This window comes from Halichoerus grypus, chromosome 2 (assembly GCF_964656455.1).
Source record: "Halichoerus grypus chromosome 2, mHalGry1.hap1.1, whole genome shotgun sequence".
NCBI classification, from domain to species: Eukaryota; Metazoa; Chordata; class Mammalia; order Carnivora; family Phocidae; genus Halichoerus; species Halichoerus grypus.
Genome location: NC_135713.1, coordinates 51022003 through 51035235, shown reverse-complemented (window position 1 = coordinate 51035235; position 13233 = coordinate 51022003). Strand labels below are relative to the sequence as shown.

At 36.2% G+C, this 13233-nt stretch overlaps 1 protein-coding gene across 3 annotated transcripts in view; it reads left to right on the top strand.

Moving 5' to 3' along the window:
• GABRB2 (gamma-aminobutyric acid type A receptor subunit beta2) overlaps positions 1-13233 on the top strand; it is a 240726-nt gene that overhangs the window by 110634 nt on the left and 116859 nt on the right. For all 3 annotated transcript variants that reach the window (XM_036081030.2, XM_078066819.1, XM_036081029.2), the window contains exon 6: positions 3264-3346. In XM_036081030.2, the coding sequence (XP_035936923.1) occupies positions 3264-3346 (83 nt within the window). The remainder of the gene's footprint in view (positions 1-3263; positions 3347-13233) is intronic.

The following is a 13233-nucleotide window of genomic DNA, read 5'->3' as shown; positions in this document are numbered from 1 at the left end:
TGGAAGTTTTGGTATGCCCATCATATACCTTATTTTATTTTCTTTGAAAATTTCTCTTCTACATAATACAGGCTTTTGTATGTTAGTAGCAATTCAGGTTGTTAACTACATGTTAAAAATGAAAAAAAAAGTTGGGGCGCCTGGGTGGCTCAGATGGTTAAGCGTCTGCCTTCGGCTCAGGTCATGATCCCAGGGTCCTGGGATCGAGCCCCACATCGGGCTCCCTGCTCAGCGGGGAGTCTGCTTCTCCCTCTCCCTCTGCCTCTCCCCCTTCTCATGCTCTCTCTCTCTCTCTGTATCTCTCTGTCTCAAATGAAAAATAAAAAATCTTTAAAAAAAAAAAAATGAAAAAAAAGTAGAAAGAAAGAAAAAGAAAAGAAAGAAAGAAAGAAAAGGAAGGAAGAGAGAAAGAAAGAAAGGAAGAAAAAAGAAAGAAAGAAAAAGAAAGGAAGGAAGGAAGGAAGAAAGAAAGAAAGAAAGAAAGAAAGAAAGAAAGAAAGAAAGAAGAGAGAAAAGGACCAGTGAGAAATTCAGTCAAATATTGCATAGCCAAAATAAGTTGATATTTTTAAGCCCCGAGTAAATAATTAAATGTGAATGTTAATTTTTATATAATTTTTAGAATTTGTAAAATATAAGTGTTTGGTAAGTCCCACTGAAAGCAAAAACAATCAGTTTGATGGTAAGATAAACTCTAGTACTATATATGCAATGTCAATTAAATGGATTAAAATTCATTTACTGTTAAAAATATAAGAAGAATCCCTAAAACTTAAGGCACATATAAGTTGAATAAAAGAAGAGAAACAATGCAATAAGATAGTCCTCCAAATAAAAGATCTATATCAGAAAAACGAACTGCTTGTTCTTTATAATTCATGTTTGTATTTATCCAATGGATGTTTATTGATTGCCTTACAATAAATAGAACAAAGTCTGTGCCCCTAAACAGCTTACATTTTATTGAGAGAAATAGTACTAAAAAAAAAAAAGAAAGAAAGAAAAGAAAAGAAAGAAGCAGAAGTTTTTACTTCTTATCCCCTTCACCTATCCCCCAATCCCTCCCCTTTGGCAATCACCAGTTTGTTTCTCTCTCTTTGTTGTTGTTTGTTTGTTCATTTGCTTTGTTTATTATATTCCACATAGAACTGAAATCATATGGTATTTGTCTTTCTCTGGCTTATTTCACTTAGCATAATATCTGCTAGGTCCATCCATGTTGTCATGAATGACAAGATTTCATTCTTTTCTTATGGCTGAGTAATTGTTAAATCATTATGTTATATACCTGAAACTAATTTAAATTTTTAAAAGTGAAAAAAAAAGCAAGATAATTTCAGATTGTGATACTTGCCTGAAGGAAATAAACAGGTAAGATGCAACATTAGTTAAGGCAGTCACTTTGGGTGGGCTGTTTGGGAAAAGCCTCTCAGAGGAGGTGATTTTTGACTTGAAGGATCAGAAGAGAAGGCCTTGTGAAGATCAGGGAGACACATGTTCGAAGCAGAAAGAAAAAATGTGCAGACTGGAAGATAGCAAGTAAGGACTTGGTAGGAGATAATATTGGGAAGGAAGAGGCAGATTATTCAGGGCACAGAAGGACACAGCCAAGACTCTGGATTTTATTGGAAGAACCACTAATTAAGCAGAGGAGTGATACAATCTATGTTTTTAAAGATCTGATGGCTGTGTGGATAATGGATAGTTGGGAGGCAAATGGAGAGGCCAGGAGACCAATCCACCATAATAACATGAGGTGAGGCAGTGGGAGCCATAGATTTTGAGGGAGGCAGTAGAGATGAAAAGGAGCCAAGGCCGAGTAGCTAACTCTTGGTGAAGGAAAGGAAGGAATCAGGGATGAACATCAGCCCTAGGATACTCACTTATTGCGAAAAAGAAAAACAAAAATTAACAGAGCACAAACCTTAATGAAGCGGTAATCAAACTAAAGAGGCATGAACTACTTACATTAAGTTAATCACTTACTTCCATCCTACAACTGAGGAGTGGGACGTGCACACCTAACTGAGGAATTTCATAAGCTCGGTCTACTTAGATTACTTGTAAACTCTGACCAACCTTTCAGTGAAAAATATCTATCTGGGACTCTTTCTCCCAAGTTGGGGCTGTATCATATTTCTCTATTCCAAACTCATAGTAAAGTGCCCTTCAGAGTAGAGGGAGCCAAAGTTGGTCAAATTCAATATCAATTTCTTCTCTTAGTTTTTTTCAGCAGATGTAAAGGACCTGCTATATGTAGGTACTCTTTTACATTCTATACATAAATTATTAATTCTTATAGAAACCTTGTTATGTAATTATTATTATTGTTAATAATATCCCCTTCTTAGAGATAAAGAAAGGTTGGTTAAGAGATATTAACCATGTTGATGTCAGTCAGTGAGACAGAATTAGAATTTATACCTATGTCTGTTGTGTTCTAAAACTTGTGTTTTTCATGACATTATGCTGCTGTATTGATCAGAAAATATATATTAACAAATCATTTAGGACTATATGCTTTGTGACTCCTTTTAGTAGGTCTTCAATAAGAGATTACTGAAAAATGATGATAGATGAATATAAAGACATTAAAGAGACATATTCATATCTCTCTGATAAAATAATAAAGGTGCCAGGTGTTCTAAATAAGTAACTCTGCCAGCCCATAGGAGGATGCTTTCTAACAAGTCATGAGAATATCAGATTGCTCAGCACAGAGCAAACCAGGCGATAGATGAAAGGCTGATTGTATGTTGTATTAAAGCAGTTGAAAAGTACTACACTATGCATGGAAATGTCAAAAATGATGAATCAAAGCCAAGATTTAATGAAGATTAGATTTGAGGGAGGAGGAAACAAATGTGAGTGGGAGAGGAATTATCTATGTTGATATTCTTAATCACCTGTGATGCTTATAAAATAAAGAGTCCCAGGACCGTCCTTCCCTATACCAAGACGTTCCAAAGCATGGAAACTTCCTGTTTAACAAACACTCCCAGGTGATTTTGGTTCAAGTAGGTAATGGACCACACTTTGGGAAAACACTGATTTAGTTCTGTCTTTTTTTTTTTTTTTTTTAATAAGTCAGCCTGAGGCTTATAAAGGAAAATGGTTATCCAAAGCTGTAGCACCCTTTTTTGCTAGAACTTTGGCTAAGTCAGTCTCCTAGAGGCCCAGTTCTGCCATCTTTGATACTTGGATTTAATTTTTCCAACTCCAGCCATGGACCAGCTAACAGTATATATCTATTTCTCTTCTAGAATCACAACCACAGCTGCTTGCATGATGGACCTAAGGCGGTACCCACTGGACGAACAAAACTGCACCTTGGAAATTGAAAGCTGTAAGTTTTTCTAAGAATGCAGCTAGACTGAACTCTGCTTTAAGGTTATTCTGGTTCATGTCCAGACCACAGGTCCTGCAAAGGTCCTGCTACTACAGTAAATCTGGTGGAGGGAGATATAGTATCCTTCCTCAGTGATGCTACCAACCTCTTAGTCTCATCTCTAAATCCCTGGGAGAAATATATAAGGGAAGATATAATCTAGCAATAAAAGGAAGACCCTAAGGCCCTGGAAGGAGACCAAGTGCTATTCCAGGCATTTAAGTATGGAATTGGTGCATAGAGCTGCAACATGGTTGGGAAAATAGGTGGTGATGGCAGGGTGACACAGGAAATCCCAATTGTCTTTGCCTCTCATAAACGTCTGCAATTGCAAAATCAATGTGGCCTCTGGACCAGTTAAAACATTCACAAGAGTGTGAGGGGCGCCTGGGTGGCTTAGTCGTTAAGCGTCTGCCTTTGGCTCAGGTGATGATCCCAGGGTCCTGGGATCGAGCCACGCATGGGGCTCCCTGCTCAGTGGGAAGCCTGCTTCTCCCTCTCACACTCCCCTTGCTTGTGTTCCCTCTCTCGCTGTCTCTCTGTCAAATAAATAAATAAAATCTTAAAAAAAAAAATTCACAGAGTGTGGATTGGTGGATTTTTTTTTTTCCCAAAGATTTTATTTAACAGAGAGAGACACAGCGAGAGAGGGAACACAAGCAGGGGCAGTGGGAGAGGGAAAAAGCAGGCTACCCACGGAGCAGGGAGCCCGATGCAGGGCTCAATCCCAGGGTCCTGGGATCATGACCTGAGCCGAAGGCAGATGCTTAACGACTGATCCACCCAGGCGCCCGTGGTGGAATGTTTTTTGTTTCGAGGGACTATTTTCGGTGTCTAAAATTTATTTTATATTCTTGCTGAAGGCCATATGATGAGCAAGATTGGTGTATATGTGCATGTTTATTTTCTTTCCTGTGCTGACCTGTTTTGCAGTGTTGTTGCTTTTCTGGGCCGCAGTTTCAGCGTCCTTCTTGATGACTCAATCACCTACCCTGTTGGGTGGGCGAAAACATTGATTTCATAACCTGTCTCCTTTTTGGAGGTCACACACGGAGGTCATTTGAGATGGAATAGGATTGTGAATCTCTTTTCTTTGTCAGCTCTTTGCAATGTTTTCGTAGCTCATCCCACCTAACAATTGGAAGCTGACGATTTTATATCCAGCATTCTAGATAATGAGTGAATTGACTGCTGTGCAGATAGGATACTCTCAGCTGTTATGAGGAGCTCTAGCTGTGACAAGCGGTCCAACTCTAAGTCACTGCTCGGAGCAGAAATACAAGCATTTATGGCACATTGCTGGTATTTTGCCCGTTAAAAAAAAAAAAAAGCTTCCAGGGATACTTAAATTTACATACATTTTTTTAAGAACTTGATTTCATATTTGTGTTCTCAAATCATCATTATTTTCACATTTGATCTTTACAATAAAGAACTATTTAATGAAATTGGTTTATAGGATTTTGATGATTATGTAAGTATGTTTGGGATAACTTCGCATTTTCATAACTTATGATACAGTTTAAGTATAGAATGTTCTTCAAAGTCGAAATTCTTTGGTTGTTTCAAATTGTTGGTGTAAGGATGTGTTTGTTTTTTTTAAAGTAGGTTGCCATGTACTAATATTGACTTTTTATGGTAAGAGAATTTTTCATGATGAAATTTGAGTGAAATTTTAAATAATCATAATTTTGCACATAGTTAAAGCACTTTCACTGATTTTATTCCATTTGAGCTGTTTACAACCCCCTCAGGTAAGTAAAAAAAAGGCCTTTTTATTTTAAAGAACTGATGCCTAAGGACAGAGGCAACACCCAGGTGTTTAACATAATTAAATTGTAATTCTGACATGAGTATTTTTAAATTAACATGATAATTCTTCAGACTTCTAGGAAGTTTAAGTTTTTTTTTTTTTTTTAAAGATTTTATTTATTTATTTGAGAGAGAGAGAGAGAGCATGAGGGGGGGAGGGTCAGAGGGAGAAGCAGACTCCTCGCAGAGCAAGGAGCCCGACGCGGGACTCGATCCTGGGACTCCAGGATCATGACCTGAGCCGAAGGCAGTCGCTTAACCAACTGAGCCACCCAGGCGCCCCAAGAAGTTTAAGTTTTAATAAAGGGACATTTACATCTCTTATTTCAATTCACAGTTACCCTGTTAATAGACTTTTTCCCCCAGCTTTACTGAAATATAATTGATATATATAACATTGTATAAGTTTAAGATGTACAATGCCATGATTTGAGATATAGATAGATAGATAGATAGATAGATAGATAGATAGATAGATATTTGGTGAAATGATTGCCACAATAAGGTTATTTAACATATCCATTATTTCACAGTTACCTTGTGTGTGTGTGTGTGCGTGTGTGTGTGTTGAGAAATGATCTACTCTCTTAGCAACTTTCAAGTATACAATACAGAGTTGTTAACTATAACCACTATTCTGTAGACACCCAGATCTTATTCATCTTTTAACTGAACATTTGTAACCCTTTAACCACCTTCAACTATCTCCCCCATACTCCCACCCCTGGCATCCACCAAGTTACTCTCTATTTCTATGACTTCAGTATTTATTTTTAGATTCCGTATAAATAAGATCATACATTATTGGTCTTCTCTGTCTGACTTATTTCACTTAGTATAATTACCTTAAGTTTTGAGATGCCTGGGTGGCTCAGTCGGTTGAGTGGTCGACTCTTGGTTTCGGCTCAGATCATGATCTCAGGGTCCTGAAATCGAGCCCCGCATCGGAGTTCGTGCTCAGCACAGAGTCTCCTTAAGGTTCTCTCTCTTCCTCTCCCTCTGCCCTTCCCCCATGCAAATAAATAAATAAATAAATAAATAAATAAATAAATAAATCTTTTAAAAAATTCCCTTAAGTTTTATCTATGTTGGCACAAATGACAGGATTTCCTTTATGACTAAATATTCCATTGTATACATATATCACTTTTTCTTTTTTTTTTTTTTACCTACTCATCCATCAGTGGACACTTAGGTTGTCTCTATGCCTTGGCTATTGTAAATAATTCTGCAATGAACATGGAAGAGCAGGTATCTCTTTGAGACAGAGATTTCATTTCTTTCATATATTTACCCAGAAGGATTGCTGGATGATAGATGGTTCTACTTTTAATTTTTTGAGAAACTTTCATACTGTTTTCCATGGGGTCTGTACCAATTTACATCCTCACCATCCGTGCACAAGAGTCCCTTTTCTTCACATCCTTGCTAGCACTTGTTCTCTTGTCTTTTTGATAATAGCTATTCTAAAAAGTATGAAGCAATATCTCATTATGGTTTTGATTTATATTTCCCTGATACAAATTCTTTTGCAAGTATATATCGTTTCCCCAACACCATTTGCTGAAGAGACTATTTTTTTCCCATTTTATTCTTGGCTTCCTTGTCAAGCATGAGTTGACCATATATGTGAGAGTTTATTTCTGGGTGCTTGATTCTGTTCCATTGGTCTATGTGTCTGTTTTTATGCCAGTACTATACTGTTTGGATTACTATAGCTTTGCAGTATAGTTTGAAATCAGGAAGTGTGATGCCTCCAGCTTTGTTATTCTTGTTTAAGATTGCTTTAACTATTCAAAGTCTTTTGTGGTTCCATACAAATTTTAGGATTGTTTATTGTTTTATTTCTGTAAAAATACATTGGAATTTAGATAAGGAATACATTAAATCTATGGGTAGTTTTGGGTAATACAGACATGTAAATAATATTAATTCTTCTGATCTGTGAACACAGACTATCTTTCCATTTATTTATATCTTCAGTTTCTTTCGTCAGTGTCTTATACTTTTCATTGTACAGATCTTTTACCTCCTCGGTTAAATTTATTCCTAACTATTTTATTGTTTTTGATGCTATTCTAAATGGGATTGTTTTGTTTTTAGAGTTCATTGTTTGTATATAGAAATGCAACTGATTTTTGTATGTTTATTTTGTATCCTGCAACTTTACTGAATTTGTTTATTAGTTCTAACAGCTTTTTCGCAGTCTTTAAGGGTTTTCTATATATAAGATTATGTCATCTGCAAACAGAAATAATTTTACTTCTTCCTTACCAATTTGGATATCTTTTATTTCTTTTTCTTGTCTGATTTTTCTGGCTAGGACTTTCAGTACTATGCTGAACCAGAGCATTGAGAGTGGGTACCCTTGTCTTGTTCCTGATCTTAGAGGAAACACTTTCAATCATTAACCATTGAGTATGATGTTAGCTATGGATTTGTCATATATAGCCTTTATTATGTTGAAGTACAGTCCTTCTATACCAAATTTTTCGAGAGTTTCTATCATGAAAGGTTGTTAGATTTTGTCAAATGCTTTTTCTACATCTATTGAGATGATTTTATTAATCTGATGTATCACATTTATTGATCTACGTATAGTGAACCACCCCTACATCCCAGGGACAAATCCCACTTGCTTATGGTATATGATTTTTTTAATGTACTGTTGAATTTGTTTTGCTGAGAAAAATTTTGTTGAGAATTTTTGTATCTATATGTATCAGGTATATTAACCTGTAATTTTCTTGCAGTATTCTTATCTGACTTTGGTGTCCAGGTAATATTGACCTTGTAAAATGAGTTTGAGAGCATTCCTTCCTCTTCAACTTTTTAGAAGAGTTTGAGAAGGATTGACATTAATCTTTATTAAACCTGGTTCTGGGCTTTTCTTTGTTGAGAAGTTTTTGAGAACTGATTCAATCTCCTTACTTGTTATTGGTCTGTTCATATTTTCTAGTTCTTCATGAATCAGTCTTCATAGATTGTATGTTTCTAGGTATTTATTAATTTCTTCTAGGTTGTCTAATTTCTTCTAATTTATTGGCATATGATTCTTCATGGTAGTCACTTTGATCCTTTGTATTTCTGTGGTATCAGTTGTAATGTCTTCTCTTTCATTTATAATTTTATCTATTTGGGCTCACTTTTTTTTTTTTTTTTTTGGTTAGTCCAGCTAAAGATTTATCAATCTTGTTTATCTTTTTAGAGAATGAACTCTGAATTTTAATTTTTTCTTTTATACTTTTGTCTTTTCATTGCTTTTGTTTCTATTTCATTTATTTCTGCTCTAATCTTTATTATTTCATTCTTTCTGCTAACTTTGGGCTTAGTTTGTTCTTTTCTAAGTTTCTTGAGATATAATGTTAGGTTGTTTATCTGAGATCTTTCTTTTATCTTGATACATGTGTTTGTAACTATAAACTTTCCTCTCAGAACTGCTTTTGCTGCATCCCATAAGTTTTGATATGTTGTTTCCATTTCATTTGTCTTAAGATTTTTTTTGTTTCCCTTTTTATTTCTTTTTTTAATCATTGGTGGTTCAGGGTTGTTTTATTTCCATACATTTTTGCATTTTCCATCTTTCCTATTGTTACTGATTTCTAGTTTCATACCTTTGTGGTCAGAAAAGACCCTTGATATAATTTGTGTCTTCTTGAATTTTTTGACTTATTTTGTGGCCTAACATATGATCTATCCTAGAAAATGTTCTGTGCATGCTTGAGGAGAATATGTATCCTATTGCCGTTGGATGGAATATTCCGTATGTCTGTTTGGTCCATTTGGTTTGTAGTGTTGTTCAAATCTGCTGTTTCCTTATTGATTGTCTGTCTGGATGATCTAGACATTGTTGAGAGTGCGTTATTAAAGTCCCCAACTCTTATTGTATTCCGTTTATCTCTTCTTTTAGTTCTGTTAGTAGTTTCTTTATATATTAGGGTGCTCCAATGTTGGATAAATGTTTATGATTGTTATATCTTTTTGATTAATTTACCCCTTTATCATTATATAATGACCTTCTTTGTCTTTTGTGAGCATTTTTACCTAAAAGTTTATAGTTAGATGGGGTGCCTGGGTGGCTCAGTTGGTTAAGCGACTGCCTTCGGCTCAGGTCATGATCCTGGAGTCCCGGGATCGAGTCCCACATCGGGCTCCCTGCTCGGCAGGGAGTCTGCTTCTCCCTCTGACCCTCCTCCCTCTCATGCTCTCTGTCTCTCATTCTCTCTCTCTCAAATAAATAAATAAAATCTTTAAAAAAAATAAATAAATAAAAGTTTATAGTTAGGTATTAATATTCCTGTCTTTACATCTAAGGAAACAGACTCAAAGAGGTAAAGTGATTTGCCCAAGATCATGCAGCCACTGAGTGGAATAATGGCTCTGTGCTGATGTAGTAATTGATAGCTGGCTTAACTTTTAAAGCCACTGATTTTATAGGGACCAGATTAATAAGAAGATCCCTATTGTAGAAACCAAGAAAATATCCTATACTTACAAAAAATTGGAACTTATTCATATTTAGCCAGACAGTAAATCATTGCTATATGAATGAATATGAATGATAATGAAATATGGTGTTATATTAATAGTGTATATGATGTGCAGGTCTTGCTATTATAAGGAGGTAGTTAACTAGTTAAGCTTATTGAAATGAATTTAGGATCCTGTCCCTTAAACAAGTAGCTCTGAAGTTCATGTCTGACATTTGACCTTATTTAACCATTTCTTTCTGTTAAGCAAAATCTAGACATTCATTTATTTTCCTTCTCCCTCTCCTTCACCCTCTCCCCTCCCTCTTTGCCTCTATCTTCCTTCTCCTTACTTTTCTTCTTCTCTCCCTCCTTCCCCTCCTTACTGCCCTTCCTCCCTACCTCTTTCAAATGCAAATGGCCTTAGTAGTGGCGTTACTAAATCATTATTACCTTGTCTCTATGTCAGCAATTAGTATATTTGTTTAATGTCAGAGAAAATAATATAACTTGATTCTGAGTGAGGGACTATTAGGATTGAGCTTATTGCAAGGCTATTTAATATATTCCACCCAGAAATGGAAAATAGTGCAAAGGGGGCAAGGAGAATATTATGTATCTTTGAAATGGGAATTGTTAGAGGGCTAATCTCTTATATTCTGAGCTAGGTTAGCTGCTCAATATCAGTATCAGCTACATGGCCTCTCTCCCCTCCTTAGAAGGGTAAGATACTCTTAAACCCCATTTCCAGGTTCCCCACTTGGGGCATGTGAACACTTGTGTGAAAGGAGTGTGGAATTCTCTCAACTAGATCTATTGACAGGCTGCTCACATTTCCAAAAACCCAAAGGTTTCTCTTTTCTTCCTCATTTGTTGGTGTGCTTTTTCTCAGCCCATCTCTGGGTGACTTGGACTGGACAGCCTCAGTGTCTCAGAGAATAAGGTTAATGCTCTTATTTTCAGTATTGTTGGTTTTTCCATCAGTCTCAGCCTTGGTGCAACCTATAGCAAATTAGAGAGTATGGAACTTTCCCAGCAACTCTTTCATAGACAACTTCACATGGCTTTGCCAAGTGTTCACTGGGATGGCCAGTCAGCCATCTCTTTTTAGGATCCCCCCCCAAAAAAATCCCACACTGCCCTTGAGGCAGCATCAGAAACCAGTTGTTGCTGGCCTCTCACAGTCACTGATTACCTACACTGTGTCAGGGAAGTCACCTGATTTATCCGTGCCTCAGTTTCCTCATACATAAAATGGGAATAATAATACCTACCACATCAGGTTGTTTGAAGATTAAATGAACTAATAAAGAAGATAAGCACTTTGCTTGGTCCATGGTAGATACCTAACGAGCAGTAACTTTGGTAATTAATTATTATTATTATAGCACTGATTTTATTATATTTAAAGATGCCCGTACTACCACAGATTTGACCAAACTATGTGATCTAGTAAATCCAGCCAAAGAGAGGCTCAAAACATCGACCTTCTCAACTCTTGTAGATCTTATTCCAGCTCTTGTTTTTACGTTCTGAGTAAAGTCTCATTATCTGCAGGGCTGTCTACTTACTCACAGAATGTCTCAGTCAGCTGTGCCTACAGTGTGAAGTGCAAATTAATTTCTTCTACTTCTGTCACAGGGAAAAGGAATTAATAGCTAGCTTCAGAATCCAAAGAGGGAGATTTAAAAGCTCTTTGACACCTGTACTTAGACGAAATGGAAGTATGGTCCATTTTAAAATATAATTCATTTGTGATTTTACTAATGTTTTAAACTGACCAGAGAAGGAAGTCATCACCTGCTGACCATCTCAAGTCTCTGCAATCAATGTAGCAAATGTGCCTATGAGTGTGTGAGAGTGTGTTGGCACAGGTCTCTCTTCTTCCTGGAGATACTCACCATGCTTTAGGAAAGGAGGAAATAGAAATGTGCCTGTGGTTGTCTTACTGAATTCCAGTTTGGATATTATATAAAACAACTTGCTGTTAGGTTATTGATGGAATAAAGGCTCTATTTTCTTTCAACAACTTTATTTAAAATAATCCTTATTAAAGAAGAAGTCAATATAGATTGACACATGTAAACAGATTAAGGTATTGAATCCATATTTACTGTGTCACGGGTTAATATATTTTGGATATAGTTTATGCTATGTACTGGTCAATATTTTAGTAAATATACATATAGGATTTTTAAGAACTTAGAGGAAAGGAGAATTTCTTCCACTCCTAATGTGAAAATTGATCTTACCTTAAAGTATGTCATTAGATTCAAAATACCTGATTCTGAGTTAATGCGTATAGTGGATGAGAGGACATTTATTGAATACAGGTAGCTTTCTGGTATTGATTTCTCAAGCTAACCAAGCAGGTCACTCAGCTTTTTCAAGCTATGGTTTCTCATCTCTACAATACTGCAAATACCGTAAAGTTAACGAGATAGTCAGGACAGAGATCTTTGTGCAGTGCTTGGTACTGATATTTCCATAGATAGCAGCTGTTATCTTTATTACCACTATTGTTATAATTATCAATTTCAACTGGAATATTGTGCTCAATTAGAGTCCCAATGTTTTAAGAGGAATATTTAGCAGTCAGAATAAACAAAATATGAATGATAGGTAAACCATGGAGTATGATGAACCAATAGAAGAAATTTACCAGTACATTTACCTTGAGGAACAGAAACCCAGGGAGAGTGGCAGTATTTGAATGGGATAACTCTTTTCAAAAACTTACAGCATTTCCTATTAAGAGAGCAGACTGTGTCTGCTCTAAGGGCAAAACTAGGCTAATGACAAATGATGCCAAAAGGCAATTTTGGACTGAAATATTAAAAAAAAAAAGTTCATAGCAGTTAAAGCTGGTGAAAATCCAGCAGGTTATTGAATGCTGTAGACCATTTTCTGGAAAAAAGGGAATTTTTGCACTGGGCAAGTGATGGGATTATATGATTTCTAAGGAGCTCTGGTTTGATGGTTACTTGGCACCAGCAAAAATATGTAGAACTTTAGTTAAAGGACAATTAGGTGAACACTGGTTTCTGTGAAGATGCAGATCCCATATGCATATACATCTGGAAGCAATGCTATTTAGGAAAAGATGAAAATCGCATGCTGGCTAAGATTTTAAGTAGATTCTATGTGTGTTTTGCTGATGGTCTGTTGTTATTTAGCTAGCAATCTTTCTATTCTCAGAGTTTCCTCATAGGAGTACCTCTTAGCATTGGGTGTATGAGGATTAAGACTAAGACCCCCACATTTTCCTGCCTTTCTAAAAAATTTAGAACTCCCTTGAGGGTTTTGATCTCATTAAGGTTTTAAGAATCATCACAGCAGAAGAGAATGTATGTGCGCATGTGTCTGTGTGGGGGGGGGCGGGGTTGGTAATGTTAAATCATGACACTACTAAGTATTTCAGGTGATCCTAGAATTATTCAAGTTAGAAAAATATTCCTGTGACATTCCAGTGGGACGTAGTCATAATCATTTATCTAGAGAAAATCAAAGAGCATTGCAAATGCTCTGTGGTGTTACTGCATGCAAGTTTAATTTGCATCATTG